This window comes from Prunus dulcis, chromosome 2 (assembly GCF_902201215.1).
Source record: "Prunus dulcis chromosome 2, ALMONDv2, whole genome shotgun sequence".
Lineage (NCBI taxonomy): Eukaryota > Viridiplantae > Streptophyta > Magnoliopsida > Rosales > Rosaceae > Prunus > Prunus dulcis.
In genome coordinates, this window is record NC_047651.1 from 3,392,457 (window position 1) to 3,410,337 (window position 17,881).

A 17,881-nucleotide genomic window follows, 5' to 3' on the forward strand; every position below is an offset into this window, starting at 1 on the left:
GGATCAGCTAATGTGTTAATTCAATTATAATTCATAAGAAATTAATAAACTACATTTGAAAGACTTGGAAAGCTTGAACTTCACTATATATAATTGTGAAATTGAAGTATTAACATCAATATTTTTTTTTCAATTAAATAATTAAAAGTACGATTATTTTTTATTGTTGTATTTTAGTTTTTTGAGATTTTCCTATCCTTGTATTCCCGTCTAACATATCTGTGTCGCCGTGCCGGTGTCCCTACAACACCTGTACTCCTTTGGCTTTAGCTCAGGATTTTATTTCTAACAAAATTTAACAATAAATACCTGATCGAAAATATTATGCGACGAATATGCTGCTAGTTTTTTGGATGAGAAATTTCAACTCTTATTAGGGGAAGATCTGCTCTTTTAGCCCACTTTTTTAGACATCTATTAGACTGTAGGGCACCAATGGAGTGGTTTAACACTTAGTAAATTTAGGTTTTAGTCACAAAACCAAAATTCTGGAAAAATATAAAATTAAAACCAAAATCCAATTTTCCTTGAAAAATATAAAACTAGGGATGTGATTTCCCCACTTCCTTTTTCTCCACTTACACTCTCTTTTGCTTTTTAATACTTTTTAATCAATTTTGTTCTTTTTTTTCCCTATTCTACTCTTGCCCTACATTAATTTCTTTTTACTTCACTTTTAATTAGTTCTAATTAAGTGTAAAGAAAAAGAACTAATATAAAAGTGAAGTAAAAAGAAATTAATGTATGGAATCGTAGAATAGGAAAGAAAAATAACAAAATTGATTAAAAAATATTAAAAAGCAAAAAAGAGTGTAAATGGAAAAAAGAAGAAGTGGGAAAATCAAATCCCTAAAACTAAAACCAAAATCCAATTTTCCTCAATAAAAAAAAACCCCCATTATCCATTTCTTTTTCTCGTGAAGCAAATACAATAATATATTACCAGTCACCCCCGTCTTGATGTTTTACTGCTTTAAAGTACTTTGAGTCTGATTGATCCCCAAGATCAGCTACCAGTCCACTGATATGTGGTGGAAGTGATCGGTTTACTACTAAGAATCAGCCATGGCTTCTTCTTTACCGGGTCAACTCGTTTTTCTCTTAGAGAATGGACATCATGTGTGGGAGGACCAATCTCTCATCAAGTGGAGGAAGAGAGATGCACATGTCCCTTTACGTTGCCATGATTCAATTGAAGGTGAGGAACTAAACCCATTCCAATTTCAGTTTCGTATTTGGATTAAGAGTGTTTTCATGTTGCTGGAAGTTTTGCTTTGTTTCACGTTGTCTTGTTAAATTTTGGTTAATGGAGTTTTTGGTTGCTGGAATTTTGTAAATGTTTGGGATATAACTGTTAAGTCTGTTTGATTCAGAATCACATTCAATCTTCAGATGAAGAGTTCTATGAAGTGGGTTTATGATCGTGAATTAGGGGATTTCATGTGATAAAAATAATATGAAGTACTCATGTAATGCTAGTATATTATAAATGCATTTAGCTATTTTCTTTATTATAAATTTCAGGTTCTACATGCAATATTTATTGGAAATGATTTAGCAATGTCATTTAGATGTTTCGACTTCGCAAATTATACAAACACACACTGAGTATATATAATAATTATGTATAAGCAAGCTCATCGATTGGCCTGACACATTTTGAATTTTTGTTGGAGTTTTGTTGCATTGGTTTTTGGTAAAAAATCATTTTTCTCAAATATGAAGAGTGAATAGGGAAACATGGTATGCAGTTGTGAATATGTGTAGAATCTCACATTGTTCAGAAACTGCATCATGGTATGGTATATGAGCTTGAGCTTGACGTTGCATCTTGCCATCAAGATGAGCTTTTGGTATAGGAACATGGGACAGGAATCTTGTACCTATTCCCAAGCCTTGAAATCACGAAACAAGGTCTACATTATAGGCACGTAGAGGGTTTCTAATTGGTATAATGGTTTGGGTCCATGATGCGGAACCCCCCCTCTCTAAGTTCTGTGTGTTATTTTATCTTATCATTGGCTTGGAATCTTACTTCTTTTCTATTTCATTTAGAAGATATCTGACATTCGTTATGTGGTGTAGGATCTCTTAAATACTGGTATGAGCGCAACAAAGTGAATTTTCTGGTATCCAACTCTGCTGTTTGGGATGATGATGCTGTTCCTGGAGCTCTTGATAGCGCGGCTCTTTGGGTCAAGGACTTGCCTTTTGTGAAGTCTTTGTCAGGCTATTGGAAATTCTTCTTGGCTTCCAGTCCTAGAAATGTTCCTGTAAATTTTTATGACACTGCATTTCAGGATTCTGAGTGGGAAACCTTGCCAGGTAAGCATATATGTATCTTTCACTTTTTCTTGCCTTAAAATCTGACAAACCTACACATATATTTGGTATGCTGTGTTAGAATATAGCAGTGATAGTTGTTTCATAAAATCATTAATGAAATTTGTTTCATTGCAAAATATGTATCTATTCCTGCATGCCAGAAACTTATTGCATCGTTTTACTTCAACTACAAGTTTTCTCTGCGCTGTTTCTTTATATATTCTTATTTGCAACAGTGTAGTATTGCATTCGAGGTAATTTTATGGCTAAGTGAGAGAATTTTGAAGGCATGTTTAGTAACGTGTATGAAATGTTTGGGTTATAATGAGGGGAATTTTTTATTTTTTATTTTTAGTTTTTTCTGTATTTCAGTTAGCTTATGTAAGAGTCAGCTTCACATGAGAGTTGGGGTCCAATCTTAACTTAGCTTCAAGGAAAGGAAAGGAAAAACTTCCATTTTATTGCTTGTTGGCTACTGGTTATTCTCATAGCGGATTTTCGCTATCATAAATCGGCCTTTTATTTTACTATTCGTTTTCTTTAAAGAGAGACGCATATGCGTTAGCGAAACTGTTCAGTAAGCGCCACGCACAAATAAGTCAGTTCTTTCCAGATAATAAATTGTGCTTTGAACTATAGGCGCTAACTGAAGCTTGTATAATTGTGAAAATTCTTTTCTAAGTGCTTGTACTATGATTTCATGATTCCATATTTATTTTATTTTATTTTCCTCCAAAATAGACAATTTAAGAATACTTTGATAACCTTATTCCTTGTAGTGTTTTGAGCTTTAGCAATAGCATATGGAACAAATTTATGAATGATTTATGTTATAAATTTATCATGATTTTTCATATCTAACACATGCAATTATTATCCAACAACCGTGTCTCATTATTTTGTGTTCTCTCATGGAACAGTTCCTTCAAACTGGCAGATGCATGGATTTGATCGGCCTATTTATACAAACGTTGTTTATCCATTTCCACTTGATCCACCTTTTGTTCCTGTGGACAACCCTACTGGCTGCTATAGGACATACTTTCACATTCCTAAAGAATGGAAGGGTATGATCCATTTGATTGCCTTGCTGATTGTAGCTGATTACTATTTATTGGTGCTTTTTTGTTCTTTTGTTTTTATTTTTCTTTGTTGTTCCCTTTTACATTATGCTTACTGATCAGTATTCTATCAAACCTGTGCTACTTATATCTTGTATGCATCGAAGTAAGTTTTATTTTCCACTTTGTAATGTAGCCATTTTGAAATGTAATATATAGCGCAATATGACCTGAATTTGTGTTAATGATTTGAAATGTGACTAATAGAAGTATTGCCTCACAGATTGGATTTTCTGCTGTATGTACGTATGAATGCATGCATGCACCTATATTACAGTCACAGACACACACACACACACAAAACTGACATTTCCATGACATCCCTCAACTCTGTTGATCATTCTTTCTGTGGGCAAAATTTATATGACATGTTTACCATTTGACAGGTCGCAGGATTTTGTTGCATTTTGAAGCTGTTGATTCTGCATTCTGTGCATGGCTAAATGGGGTCCCGATAGGATATAGGTAATAAATACTTGTAAGAACTTTTGTGAATTATCATAATTATCTTGTAGATGGATGCTTTTATGCTATACCTTATGTCATACTTCCATTCATGGAGTCTTCTCAGCGTGTGTTACTGTTTTCTGAACATATACATTTTACATGGAATTTATCTCAGTCAGGTATATGTTGACAGATTAAGATTGCGCACATTTGTGAATAAGAGATACGGAGAGTGAGTTTAAGATGCTCATGGAGGATCTTCTTTCGCAATCTACTATTTTTCACTTTTCTCTTTCGCAACATACAAATTAAAAGTTAAATATAAAATGCAAAAAGAGAGAGTAACCCACATGGAATATAAAGAACATAAAGTCCCCAACTCTTAAAGCTGAGTAGGGATACTGTTTTGATGCTGATAAATAATTTATCAAGTAAATACAATAATGTATATTGTGCTGAGAGTCTTTTGCTACCATATGGTTTAGAAAGAAAAGGGGCATTTAATTGTTAATAACTTAAAAATGAAGCATGGTGAGTATGACATGACTCAGTTATACTAATTACCAATCTTTGAACATGGCTTCCTTTTTTTTTTCTTTCCCTTTTTTCTGTTAATATATTGTTTATCATACCAAGAATATGTATTAGCCTTGAAAGGAACTTTCTTTAATAAATGGTCCAGCCACTGAATGATCTGACTTAAATATTTTGTTTCTTTTTGGTGGTGGGGAAATTCTTGGGAAGTTTCAATTTGAATTATTTGATGGTTGTTTAATCAGTTAGGAATTCGGATGTTAGTAGAGTCTTGTTTACTTTTTCACAAGTAGAAAATGAATCCTAAGCATTTGAGATGGTCATATGTGCACTTGTCGGTTTTGTAACCTGTATCACCAAGTACATACAACTATATCAAATTGAAGATTGTTTTCCGCTTATAAGGGATGCATGGTTTGGTAGGAATCCCCTGTGAGGTACGTTAACAAACTTTTCAATATCGTGCTAGGTCAGTCAGGACAGTAGACTTCCTGCTGAATTTGAAATCACTGATTATTGTTATCCATCTGATATGGACAAGAAAAATGTACTAGCTGTTCAAGTATTTAGATGGAGTGATGGCTCCTACCTTGAAGATCAAGATCATTGGTGGTTATCTGGCATTCATCGTGACGTGCTTCTTCTTTCCAAGCCACAGGTCTTTATTGTCTTCTTTCTTGCCTTTATATCCTCTCTTTTAATTACAATTGGACTATATGCAATTGGTACTTCTTGGAATTAGTACATAATTGGTGACTGGGGACAAGCATGTATACATTGATGATTTGCATGGCTACTTTTCTATCATAAGATCACTCCATCTCTTTGCAAGTCATTATTGTTCTTCCTTTCCCATTTTGCAAAATCGACACATTGGAGGCAAAGAATTAGGACAGTTAATGCTATAATGTGTGTATGGAAATATGACCTAGTTCTTCAATGTTCTAAGCCATATTTTATTTTGATTACACATATCGATTATCTAAATTATTTCCTTATTCTTTAACGTAAACTGGTAACGTGCTGCTACCTGTACTTGAGCATTGCATAATATTAAATCCTAAAAAATAACTGATGTGCAGGTATTCATTGCAGACTACTTTTTCAAATCAACTCTGGCTGAGGATTTTTCTTATGCAGACATACAGGCAAGTATTTATCAATTGAGGATGGATCTTTTTGTTTTTACAAAGTAATAAGTATAAACAATATTTTGCAGTTTTGTCTAGATGGTTGACCTGTTGCACATAACTGGACAATAATTTGTAACCCATTGAATCATATGATAAACTCCAAAAACAATAAAGGATACAGGAAATGTCTTATGTGCTTAGGTTAGAGAAATTCCTGTCTGTTATGGTTTTTATTCGTACTATCTGATTATATGTGCATGTGCTCACTTTTTTTCTTCTTTTGAGTATCGCAATGTCTGTTAATGTAGACTGTCATTGATTTATCAGTCAAGATTTTGGAATCTACCCTTATATCAATGTGCAATATGATGGGATTATGTTATCTTCTCAGTGCTATTCCTCTACATTGAAAACATTTTAAAATATTGTTGTCTTGCACTTTTGACCAGGTTGAAGTGAAAATAGATAACTCCAGAGAAACATCTAAAGATAGCGTTCTTGCAAACTATGTTATAGAAGCTGTATTATTTGACACTGCGTGCTGGTACAGCATTGATAGATATGCTGACCTGCACTTGTCTAATGTGGCTAGTATAAAGCTTAATCTCTCATCCAGCACGAGTCTGGGGTTTCATGGTTATTTGCTGGCAGGGAGACTGGACATGCCGAGGCTTTGGTCTGCAGAGCAAGTGAGGAATTATTATTTTTTGTTTCTTCCTAGTTTGTTCCTGAGCTAAAACCCTTTTAAGCAATATATACTTTCTTGCTTAGTGATATTCTGAACTTTGTTGAGTCATTGGAGTTACCAAAAATGTCTGTCAAGTGCTGGAAGTACCCTGGCACTGGGAATATTTTAGGGTGCTGCACCGTTTAACCTAATGTGTATGTTTGTGTGTGCTGCACCGTTTTGTTTATATAACTTAGTTTGCTTTTCTCTTCTAGACATGTGGGAAAAATTGGTCAACTGTAAATATCATATCTTGCTAAATTATAACAGTCTAAGAGTAATTAGATTTTTCTCATTCATATGACTCCAGAGTTTGTGAAAATTTCTTTTTAACTTAAATTTAATTCCTTAAAAGACCATGGTCGAGTCTTCTTTCTACCTTGAGCTTCAATGGAGTGATATTGTGAATACTATGTAGGTGACTAGAAACTTTCCCCCTTACCTAAGCATTAGCTAGCATTAAGGGTTAGTCAAGTCATGTTGAAAGTATGGCTTTGGTACTTTCTTGCTCCATATAAGCATAAAGTAGATGGAGGGCTCAAACATAATAGTAAGAAAAGAAGTTTTGAGAAAAACAAAAAATATACATTAGATAAATCATGATATGAAACTAAAAGTTTTGTGGCCCCAATAACAAGAAGTATCTAAAACCTTGCATTGTACATTTGGTGGTTTTTTTTCTTTCTTTTTCCTTCTTATGGGCAAACGCTAAAGTATTGTACATTATCTTGGGAAAAGAATATTAAAGTATTCAATCATATGGTTTATTATCACTATGTAACACAGTGCTCTCGGTTATTAATTAGATGTTTTTATCTTCTCATCTTTCATATAAGATCAAACAGTTTCTTGATGAAGATAGAAGGAAAGACAATAAGTTCTCTGAAGAATTTCAGGAACATTTTTTCAGCAGAAAATTCAAAATTTTCTAGGAAAATTCTGCAAAATTTTCTGCTGTTTGGTGGATTTAGAGAAGTACTTTCGAGAGAATATTTTCTTCATTTAGCAGCAAACTTTGTGTCTTTTAATACCATTTCCTTGAGCAACTTGAAAATGTAATGCTTTTGGTGATTGCTTTACTAATGTTAAATTATGTGAATCTAGGGTTTAAATTTATCTGCTCTCATTCCACTTCTTTATTATGCCTGTTCTTCAAAGGGAAAATATGATGATTAAAAAGGGAAAGTGCAATGGTGGGGAAGAGTGGAAGTGGTACAATTCACTTGTTCGAAAAAAAAAAAAAAAAATTATGACCATATTTTAGAGATTCAATAAGAAATAAAGATTGCAGGCTATCTATTTAATGTTGTTGACTGATGATTCGTTTCCCAGAGTTTATGTTACAGTATTTGCTTTTGAACTCTTTTCCTGTGTCCAACATACATATTTCATAACTGATTGTTTACCGTGTGCAGCCAAGCCTCTACACTCTTGCTGTTACATTGAAAGATGCATCTGGCAACCTTCTGGACTGTGAATCATGCCTGGTAGGCATACGGCAAGTATCAAAAGCCCCCAAACAGCTGCTTGTTAATGGGCATCCAATAATAATAAGGGGTGTGAACAGGCATGAGCATCATCCACGTCTGGGGAAGACAAACATAGAATCCTGCATGGTTAAGGTAACACATACTTTACTTCTCCTTGTCTGTTCTCTGCTAGCCAAGTTGATTTGCAACTGGAGTTGATGGTTCTTGGAATTTTAATCACTATTCTGTGTACAGGATTTGGTTTTAATGAAGCAATACAATATCAATGCTGTGAGAAACAGTCATTATCCCCAACATCCTCGTTGGTACGAGCTCTGTGATTTGTTTGGCATGTACATGATAGATGAAGCCAATATTGGAACCCATGGTTTTGATCTTTCTGATCATGTGAAGCATCCTACTTTGGAACCCAGCTGGGCTACTGCAATGATGGACCGTGTGATAGGCATGGTTGAGAGAGACAAAAATCATGCTTGCATTATCTCTTGGTCCTTAGGGAATGAAGCTGGATATGGACCTAATCATTCTGCTTTAGCTGGTAAACTGCTGTTCTTTTATCATATCCATATTTTTGTCCAGCTTTGAAGGAACTTTTAGAAAATGTTATTACTTTGTACTTGTTCGAGAATTATTGCTTCACCTCGACATATTTCACCTAGAAGATATATTCATTTTACATAAGTAGACAATGGGAATCATTTTGCGGCTTTAGTAAGTTACCTTGAAATGATGGTGATGGATTTGGGTTCAAAATTTTGAAAATAAGGAAGTGATGGTCAGAACTGGCGTTCATCTGGGAATGGGCCTTACTTTAGGGAAAGTGAATATTTTCAAAAGAAAGAAGCATGCACTCTAATTTTTAGTAATTGATATATAATTAATTATACTAAAGTTGAGTAAGTAAGTTAACATCACCTTTTTCTATAATTTGGGCAATATTCTATCTTTGTATTTTATTTTTCATTTTTAAAAATGTTAGTGTTTCTTATGAAAAATAATTATTATTATTATGATCACCCTCAAAATTTTGAACAGTATAATTGAAGTTGTGTGTAAGGCATCTCTTCCCAACCCCCCCTCGGTTTCATATCACTCATTGTTTTCAAGACCTTGTTCACCTGAATTTAGGCTGGGTTCGTGGAAAGGATCCCTCACGGCTGGTACATTACGAAGGGGGTGGATCCAGAACCTCATCCACAGATATTATATGTCCCATGTATATGCGGGTCTGGGACATGTTGCAGATTTCGAGAGATCCAAATGAAACACGCCCTTTGATATTGTGCGAGTATGTATATTTTTTTACTTTTCCCTTTTTATTGTTGTTTGAGCATAGTTTGTTGGTTTACCATTATTCCCAATGTTTGAAGATGAGTCAAATGTTATTTATATTCTGGCACTTCTCACCTTTAGGCCCCTCCACCAATAGAGTCCAACATGCGAAATTCAACTTATATACAGAGGTTGCAACCAATCCAAAAAAAAAAAAAAAAGGAGGTTGCAGTTTTTGCTCTACACCTTTATCAGGATCTCTTGCTCTAATACCATGCAAAAGTTTGTGTTGCTTTACCACTGCTCCCAAATTCTTAAGCTATTAGAATTTGGGCCAAATGTATTCTAACCTGCTAATTTATTTTGTAAAGTTATACTAGATACCTCTGTTTATGCTCATGGCAATGCAAATTTCTTCGCTTAAAAGTTTGAGAAATAATGGCAGGTATTCACATGCAATGGGAAACAGCAATGGGAATTTACATGAATATTGGGAAGTAATTGATAGCACATTTGGTCTTCAAGGAGGCTTTATCTGGGATTGGGTTGATCAGGTCAAGTATCCTTGCTGTTCATAAGAAATGCACTGATGATTTATCAACATTACATTAAATATTGAGTTTCAAGCCATCTTACACTCTTGAAACCCCTTTCCTTTAATTTATTGGGCATAACCACATAACATCAACATAAAATTGAAACTGGTAAACATCATCATCATTTTCTTCTTCTTATCCCCCAACCACCAACCACCAACCCCTAACCTCTCTCTCTCTCTCTCTCTCTCTCACGAAATCTTTGTTGTTCAGAACCACAAATTACATCAGGGGGTAATAGATTTTCTCTTTGTATATAGGCCCTATTGAAGGATAATGCAGATGGTAGTAAGCATTGGGCATATGGGGGTGACTTTGGTGATGTTCCTAATGATTTAAACTTCTGTTTGAATGGCCTTATATGGCCAGATCGAACTCCTCATCCAGCACTGCATGGTAAGTTGATGATTTATGTTATACTTACAAGTACCTCTGTCCTTTTAGTTCTTTAAGATAATATTTGTATGTCATTTTTTAATTTATTTTCATGTCTCATTTCTTTGGTTATTGTTTTCAGAAGTCAAGTATGTGTACCAACCAATCAAGGTTTCATTTAGCAAAGAAACACTAAGGGTAAGTTTCACATAGTATTTGCTTTCATTTTATTTTATTATTTTCCGGAATACTTCTTTACCTGAAATACACCTTGCAGATAACAAATACCCACTTTTATAAAACAACACAAGGATTGGAGTTCAGCTGGGATGTTCATGGGGATGGATGCAAACTTGGATCTGGAATTCTACCTTTTCCGTTGATTGAACCTCAGAAGAGTTATGATATTAAGTGGCAGTCAGCTTTGTGGTATCCTCTATGGACTTCATCATCTGCAGAGGAATATTTTTTAACAATAACAGCTAAGCTTTTGCGTTCCACACGCTGGGTTGAAGCTGGTCATGTTATCTCATCTACCCAAGTCCAGTTGCCTTCCAAAAGAGAAATTGTTCCTCACGTAGTTGCTTTTGCTTAATACCCACTTTGACAATAAGAATGAAGTTTACATGTTTTGTCATATAAAAACATTTTTACAATTGGCCTTGATTTCCAGGTCATCAAGACTGAAGATGCTGTGTTCGTCAGTGAAACTCTTGGGGATAAAATTAGAGTCAGCCGACATAGCTTTTGGGAGATCATATTTAGTGTTCAAACGGGAACAGTTGACAGCTGGACGGTATTTTACACCATTGTTATTTTCATTTTTTTTGTTGATAACACATTTTTCTTTATAAAACCAAAGTTATTTTAAGAATGATTTCCCTCCAGGTTTTATGATTGTAGTTGCCTGGTTATTGTTCTATTTTCTGTTGGGATAAGCATTGTATGATTTTTCTTTTTTGTTCCTAAGGATGTTCCGTCTCATGTAGATTGAGACTTCATCATCTACCGAACCTCTTTGCTTATTTGTTCCTAAGGATGTTTCTTTTTTGCTTATTTGTTGACGACCGAACCTCTTTGATTGTACTTCTCAATTTCATTAATACTCATTCTGTTTCCTATTTAAAAAAATGGTAGGTCGAAGGAGTTCCTTTGATGACGAAAGGCATATTTCCATGCTTCTGGCGAGCACCAACAGATAATGACAAAGGAGGAGGTGCCAGTAGTTATTTCTCCTCATGGAAAGCTGCTCATATTGATAACCTTCATTATATTACCCAAAGCTGTTCTATACTGAATAAGACGGACCATCTTGTGAAAATAGCTGTGGCTTTTCATGGTGTTCCAAAGAGTGAGGGTGCTTTATATAAGAGGGAAAAGATAAAAATTGAAGTTGATGTGATTTACACAATTTACGGTTCAGGAGATGTTGTTGTTGAATGTAATGTAAGACCAAGTTCGAACCTTCGACTTCTGCCACGTGTGGGAGTTGAGTTCCATTTGGATAAGTCAATTGATCTGATTAAGTGGTATGGAAGAGGACCATTTGAATGTTATCCAGACAGAAAAGCAGCTGCTCATGTTGCGGTCTATGAGCAGAAAGTGGATGACATGCATGTCCCTTATATAGTTCCTATGGAATGTTCAGGTAGGGCAGATGTTAGATGGGTGACATTCCAAAACAATGATGGTTTCGGAATGTATGCATCAGTGTATGGCAGCTCTACGCCTATGCAAATAAATGCAAGTTACTACACCACTGCTGAGCTTGATCGGGCAACGCATAATGAAGATCTTATCAAAGGAGATGACATTGAGGTAATTTATTCTACATCATCAATCCATATCTTTCATTTCAGTACCAGTAGATTGTTTCTGGACATCCATTATGAGTAATATACAGAGGATGGTTTATGGTTTAGGGTCTAGGGTTTATGGTTTACTGTGTTACAGGTTCATCTTGATCACAAGCACATGGGCCTGGGTGGGGATGATAGTTGGTCGCCCTGCGTCCAGCACGAGTATCGGGTTCATGCTGATCCGTACTCATTTTCAATTAGGCTGTGCCCGATAACCCCTGCAACCTCTGGCCAAGCCGTGTACAAAACTCAACTTCAAAACAAGTAGGCATGACGGGCTCAAGAACTTGGTAATGAGTACCGAGTGATTGACAATGTATGTGGCCATGAAATAAGATGTCTAGCTCATTTGCAACGAATAATATAAGGGCAAAACTTATCAGTCTGTAATATTCTGATTATGAAACATTTGTATTTAACAGTGCTTTTGTCTGAAGCATTTTAGTGGTGGATCATGCCTACTACAATCAATCTAAGCAATTTAGTATCTTCCCTCCTATTTGTCACTTTACTTAACCAATATACGCAGCGGGTTGTTATTTTTGTTGAATTCTTCCCATAATAAGAATGCGACCGCATTCCTATGGACGTGGCAACTTCATGAGATTAGCCATCATTACATATGTGATTTTGTAACTTTTTCCATTTAGAATTAAAGCAAGTTTTGGTATAATTTTAGGGATTCTGAGACTTTGCATTTAGAGGTTGTGCATTTTCCCGCATTTCATTAAATCCAAACCATTCTAATAATCAAACATCTTAACATGACACATCATTAAATTTGGGAGAAATTTTTTTTTTTCCCCCTCCAAAGCTCACACGTTGAACTGACCATTAATGTTAACATCAGTTTTTGAACGTTGTCCTTCAGTATTGAAACCGTGATCGGTCAGGAGTAAATACCATGAACGAATAATTGTTGAATCCATTCACGATTATCCAGATGCTTGTTTCTTTGGTTTTAGTGAAGCAACTGATGGTGTCAAGTCATTGATGACAGGACCCAATCTCAATTCCGCTTTGGAATTCGAGTCGGACCCTGTGCGTGTCCGACACCTGGCCGATGTCGGGCACAAATGACCTAATTGCCCTTCTATGCAAAGCACGATAAAATAACAAGATTAACTTCTACCGAAAAACCGGCAGAGTTTTCCTTGTAACTGGCTCAACACCAAAACATTTACACCTGCCAAACAAGTATAAATATATATAACCAACTGCCAGCATACATATATATACATTCCAACATTTCAATTCTAAGTCTAGGGCAAAACATCAAAGCGACTACTAAGAATTTACAAAGGAGTCAATCCTTTTACAAAACAAAAATCCTACATCAAAAGAAAGGCGCGGAAGGTGGAAAACGGCCCAGTGGTGGATTCGCAGGATTCAGGGGACCGTAGTCCACCTGTTCTGCATTACTCGCTCCACACGAGTTCGAGTACCAAGGAACTCGTGGGGCAACTGTCAAGCATGCTGACTAAACCGAAGGCAATCAATATAATCTGAAGGCAACATTTAATATCTGGGTACAAGGTGGTTTAAGAAAATATAAAGTTTATGTAACCTTTCAAATTCTGCTGCCATTTATCTGATAATTAACTAGAATTTCTTTTCCTATATCCTTCAAAGAATATTCTACTCGGCAGCATGCAAAATAAAATAGTCAAAAGCATAAAACAGCTTATAACACTAATCTTTGAATAAAATTTATTCAAGATCAAATACTGTAACTGAAATTGAACTGCTCAAATTCATTTATAAAAACAAAGAGTCCACTCACTGGTAGTCCGAGCTTGCTGGACCTTTTGAAGGTCCCTCATGCGAGTCAACTGGTGCCCGGGTGCCTGATTCAATGACCATAATATTCTATTAATATAATATAATATTAATTTAAAAACCCTGACCCCGGCTACTACAAGTACGTGAGTCAAATTAAAGTTATTCCTATGCTCATAAAAGCTTTCCTTCCACTTCGACTAGTTTAGCAGTATCTTGGGACTCAAAAAGCGCTAAGTCCCAAAACGTCAATCTGGGACCCCACGGGTCCATAACCTCGCAATTATGATCCAGAAGCCGCTAGAAGGTCCAATATATCCAGGACACATGTCCCGAGGGTTTGGTCTAAATCGGACGGTCGGATTGATCACGATCGTACAATCGCATAATTTCTAAACCCTAGCCCTAAGGTCCGTGATTTCGGAGTATCCGGGACTCCGATTCACAATCCGTCGAATACTACACGATTATGAAATTATTTAGAGTAACATATCTGAAAAAGACTACGATCCAACAGCTCAACAGTATTGAACCCGAAAATCGCACAATATGTAAAATCCGTTCGAGGCTCAAACGGTATCCAAATTGAGATCCGCGAATTCCTTCGCGCTCTTGACGACCTAAGGATCTCATCAAGACACAATGCCACTTCACTACCCTCACCCACGCACCGCCACACGCCGCGGCAGTGCTGAGTGTCTAAATCGATTACGCATTGCTGGAAAATCTCAAAACCGCGGCTCCAAACTCCTACCCTAGGTATAACACCATATTTGGAGCCACTTTTGTTCTTGGAGCTACCCCAAAAACTGACCGAAAGTGGCTGAACTCGGAGGCCGAAAACAGGTCGAATTTCCAATTCGAAAATCAATTATCTACGCTGAGAACCGATTAAATCGTACCAACAAGCAGCTAGAACAGCTCGAGAGGTTCAAAATCCATACCTGGCTTGTCCAATTTGGTTGAGAAATGAGGGAGAACGACGGCCATGAAATTTCGGTCACACCCGCTCTGATTTCTGTAGTTTTCGGAGCTAGAGTGGTTGACGGTGACGGAGACCGGGTGGGACGGGAAGAGGAGGAAATGGCGGTTCGAACAAGACCTATCTCTTGGCCGGTGGTGGCTACGGCGCCACAAAATGTCGATCGGGGGGAAGGGTAGTCGCGACGGGAGATAGAGATAGAGAGAGAGAGAGAGGGTTTTAAAATCTGATTTTTCCTAATTACTGTTTTGCCCATAGTGATATTTTAACCATATTTTCTACGTTAAGGCTCTGATTCGAGTCCACTTCGTGTTACGAACTCGTTTCGTCGTGCTCTACGCAACGGTGTATGTGGAATTGTCAAATTCCTTCTCGGTCAAAAAGTCAACCTTTCGTTAATAAATTATTCCAATGGCAAAATTATCTTTTCCTCTTAATAAATTACTAATTAAATATTAATTTAGGTTTGGGTTATTACAATTGATTCCAAAACATTAGGGTGTTATAGGCCAAGGTAGAGCAGACAAACTTATTATAATCAAAACAAGCTTGATTATAAAGGACGTTTGTCAAATTTGTATAATGTAATATACATATATATATGTGTTTATGATTCTATGAACAAAATATAATGATAATCGTATCTCTGCATCTAAGAGGGTGCGAACAGTCAAACAAAATAGGAAAATATTCAGATATGCTCGTATTAGCTCATATTTTATTCTTCTCCAATATATCTAAATTACTATAGGAAATAAATCTCTATTACAATAGGACTAAATAATAATTGGTAAGTAACCAAAATTCTAACTTAATAAGGAACCAAAATTCTAACTAAGTAAGGACTCGCCAACACGAACCACAACCATTAAAAATTGAAGGCCCCATATATCAAGGTAGTGAAGCAAACCCAAAGGAGAGAGCTGTAAGATTCCACATCAACCAACGGAGAGGGGATGATGTGCCTTATATGTGCACACCCGCATCCATCTAGCACGAGACATTTTGGGAGCTCACTAGCTTCGGAGCCGTAGGAACTTTGAAGTTAAGCGAGTTGAGGGCTAGAGCAATCCCAGGATGGGTGACCCACTGGGAAGTTGCTCATAAGCTCATAGAAACAAAACCGTGCGGGCAGAGAGGGGGGCCTAAAGCGGACAATATCGTGCTACGGCGGAGTTGATCCTGGGATGTGACAATTTGATATCAGAGCCACTCTGTCGTGTGGTGCGAGTGTGCCGACGAGGACGTCGGGCCCTTAAGGGGGATTGGATTGTAAGATCCCACATCAACCAACGGAGAGGGGATGATGTGCCTTATATGTGCACACCCGCATCCATCTAGCACGAGATCTTTTGGGAGCTCACTGGCTTTGGAGTCGTAGGAACTCCGAAGTTAAGCGAGTTCGGGGCTAGAGCAATCCCAAGATGGGTGACCCACTGGGAAGTTTCTCGTGAGCTCCCAGAAAGAAAACCTTGCGGGCAGAGAGGGGGCCCAAAGCGGACAATCTCGTGCTACGGCGGAGTTGATCCCGGGATGTGACAAGAGCACCCAAAACCATTCAAAATTGAAGATCCCAGATAAGGGCAATCCTGAAGCACAAAATTTCAGGGGCCATGAGAGAAAGAAACATGCTCAAACTGACGTTAACGTGTGTGAGTTTGGGGGAAAAAAAAACAATAACTTCAAGTTTAATGACGTGCCATGTTTTAAGACGTTAGATTATTAGAATGGTTTGGTGACAAGACCCATCCCAAATTCTCCATTGGAACCTGTGACAAACCCTGTTGCCTGTCCGGCATCTAACCAATGTCAGGCCCACTTACTAAAATAACTCTCTTCCATGAACAACAACAACAGAAAAAGAGTCCAAACTTCTGTCAAAACTTTTGCAATCCCTCCTGAAAAACGAATAAATCCTAAAATTTTCCACTAGTAAAAACAACACATTAAATATCTCAACTGGCAGCACACACAATGCTAAAGTACACAATTCACAAAATAGGCATCCGACATCAATTTCTACCCTCCATGGACAATATTAGAGCAATATAAGAAATTCTTAATTACACAACGGAGAGTAATTTTCAAAGGAAATAAACAACATAAAAGTCCTACGATTGAAGTCAGAAGCGCGGGAAGAGTGGCTTGGATTCACGAGTCACGTCAAACTACGGCCTGAGGGGAGCAAAATAGAAATTGTGAGTGGACAAAAATAAAGTTTGAAAATAGTTATGATCAAACGTACTAACCCCATCGTTTTATGAAAACAATGTAAAACCATGCAATAAAATCCATTATTATAATATAGTTGAATTTGAAATCATTGTAATCCCATAAACCCGATATGGCATAGAATATAATCATCAAACAGGACCTTTTTCCTTTAGCCAACCCCTTTCCTAGACATATGCTTGTAAAAACACAATATACAAAGAAAGTGCCTTATAAATATATAAGTATAAAAATGTATGTATGTATATCACTACATCAGCAACAAGTACCAAGGGAAACAATCCAACCCGAGGACTGTTTTGACTAGATATAGGATAGAAACGCATTACCCTATGACTACAGACGAGCAGTCCAATCGGGGGACTATTGCTCCCCAACACACACGGCGAAATCGCATCACTTACGCTTGTAGATTGCCTCGCCAAGGGCCTGCAACACATCCCTCCAAGGGTGCTCGGGTCCCGACACACCTATGAAGAGTTATCGTGTGTCGAATGTATCCAAGTATCCAATAACATGGAAGGTACATATAATGGTGCAATCAATACATGATATGCCTAAACCAATATTCCAAAATCATAGCCCAACACTATGTACCAATTCCCAACCAAAAAAAAAAAAAAAAATAATCCAATTTCCAATAATCATCTCCGAAATCCATATTCTCAAATTCACAATAATCAAATTCATACACATCCCGATAAAATCATAATCCAAAATCCAAAATCCATTTACTTTATAACTAACAATAAATTCTAGTAATCCCATAAGGTATTATAAACCCATAGTTAAGACATATATCAAATTCCATAATCCCAATAAACCAAAGAAGTCAAGTTCTAAATCAAATCTCATTTATACACGCAAATCCATATTCAAAAAATAATGCTCATTTAAAACAATGTCTATTCATAACAAGTCCAGAGCTGCTCGACCTTGAGAATGTCTCTCTTGTGGAGTACGTGAAGCTTGAGTACCTATTTGAAAGAACAATAAGACTTAATCAATA

At 36.6% G+C, this 17,881-nt stretch overlaps 2 protein-coding genes across 4 annotated transcripts in view; one reads left to right on the plus strand and one right to left on the minus strand.

Annotated features, from left to right (window-relative positions):
* The first annotated feature begins 853 nt into the window (after positions 1 to 853).
* Positions 854 to 12,422, plus strand: LOC117617755 (beta-galactosidase-like). Of its 3 annotated transcripts, none has more exons than XM_034347276.1 (17): positions 854 to 1,198; positions 2,086 to 2,325; positions 3,246 to 3,392; positions 3,833 to 3,911; positions 4,902 to 5,085; positions 5,510 to 5,575; positions 6,010 to 6,249; positions 7,703 to 7,909; positions 8,012 to 8,315; positions 8,885 to 9,065; positions 9,495 to 9,603; positions 9,906 to 10,041; positions 10,163 to 10,218; positions 10,298 to 10,597; positions 10,694 to 10,816; positions 11,158 to 11,838; positions 11,974 to 12,422. In XM_034347276.1, the coding sequence occupies exons 1-17, from the start codon at positions 1,066 to 1,068 to the stop codon at positions 12,145 to 12,147; spliced, it is 3,360 nt and encodes a 1,119-aa protein (XP_034203167.1). In that variant the 5' UTR covers positions 854 to 1,065; the 3' UTR covers positions 12,148 to 12,422. The 3 variants fall into 3 exon arrangements, with proteins under 3 accessions (XP_034203167.1, XP_034203168.1, XP_034203169.1); XM_034347277.1 differs by having other exon boundaries at positions 8,906 to 9,065; XM_034347278.1 differs by lacking the exons at positions 854 to 1,198; positions 2,086 to 2,325; positions 3,246 to 3,392 and having other exon boundaries at positions 3,893 to 3,911; positions 4,897 to 5,085.
* A 5,359-nt stretch (positions 12,423 to 17,781) lies between these two features.
* Positions 17,782 to 17,881, minus strand: part of LOC117617468 — a 1,100-nt gene continuing 1,000 nt past the window's right edge. Inside the window, exon 2 of the mRNA XM_034346846.1 lies at positions 17,782 to 17,849. Coding sequence (XP_034202737.1) covers positions 17,782 to 17,849 — 68 coding nt within the window. The remainder of the gene's footprint in view (positions 17,850 to 17,881) is intronic.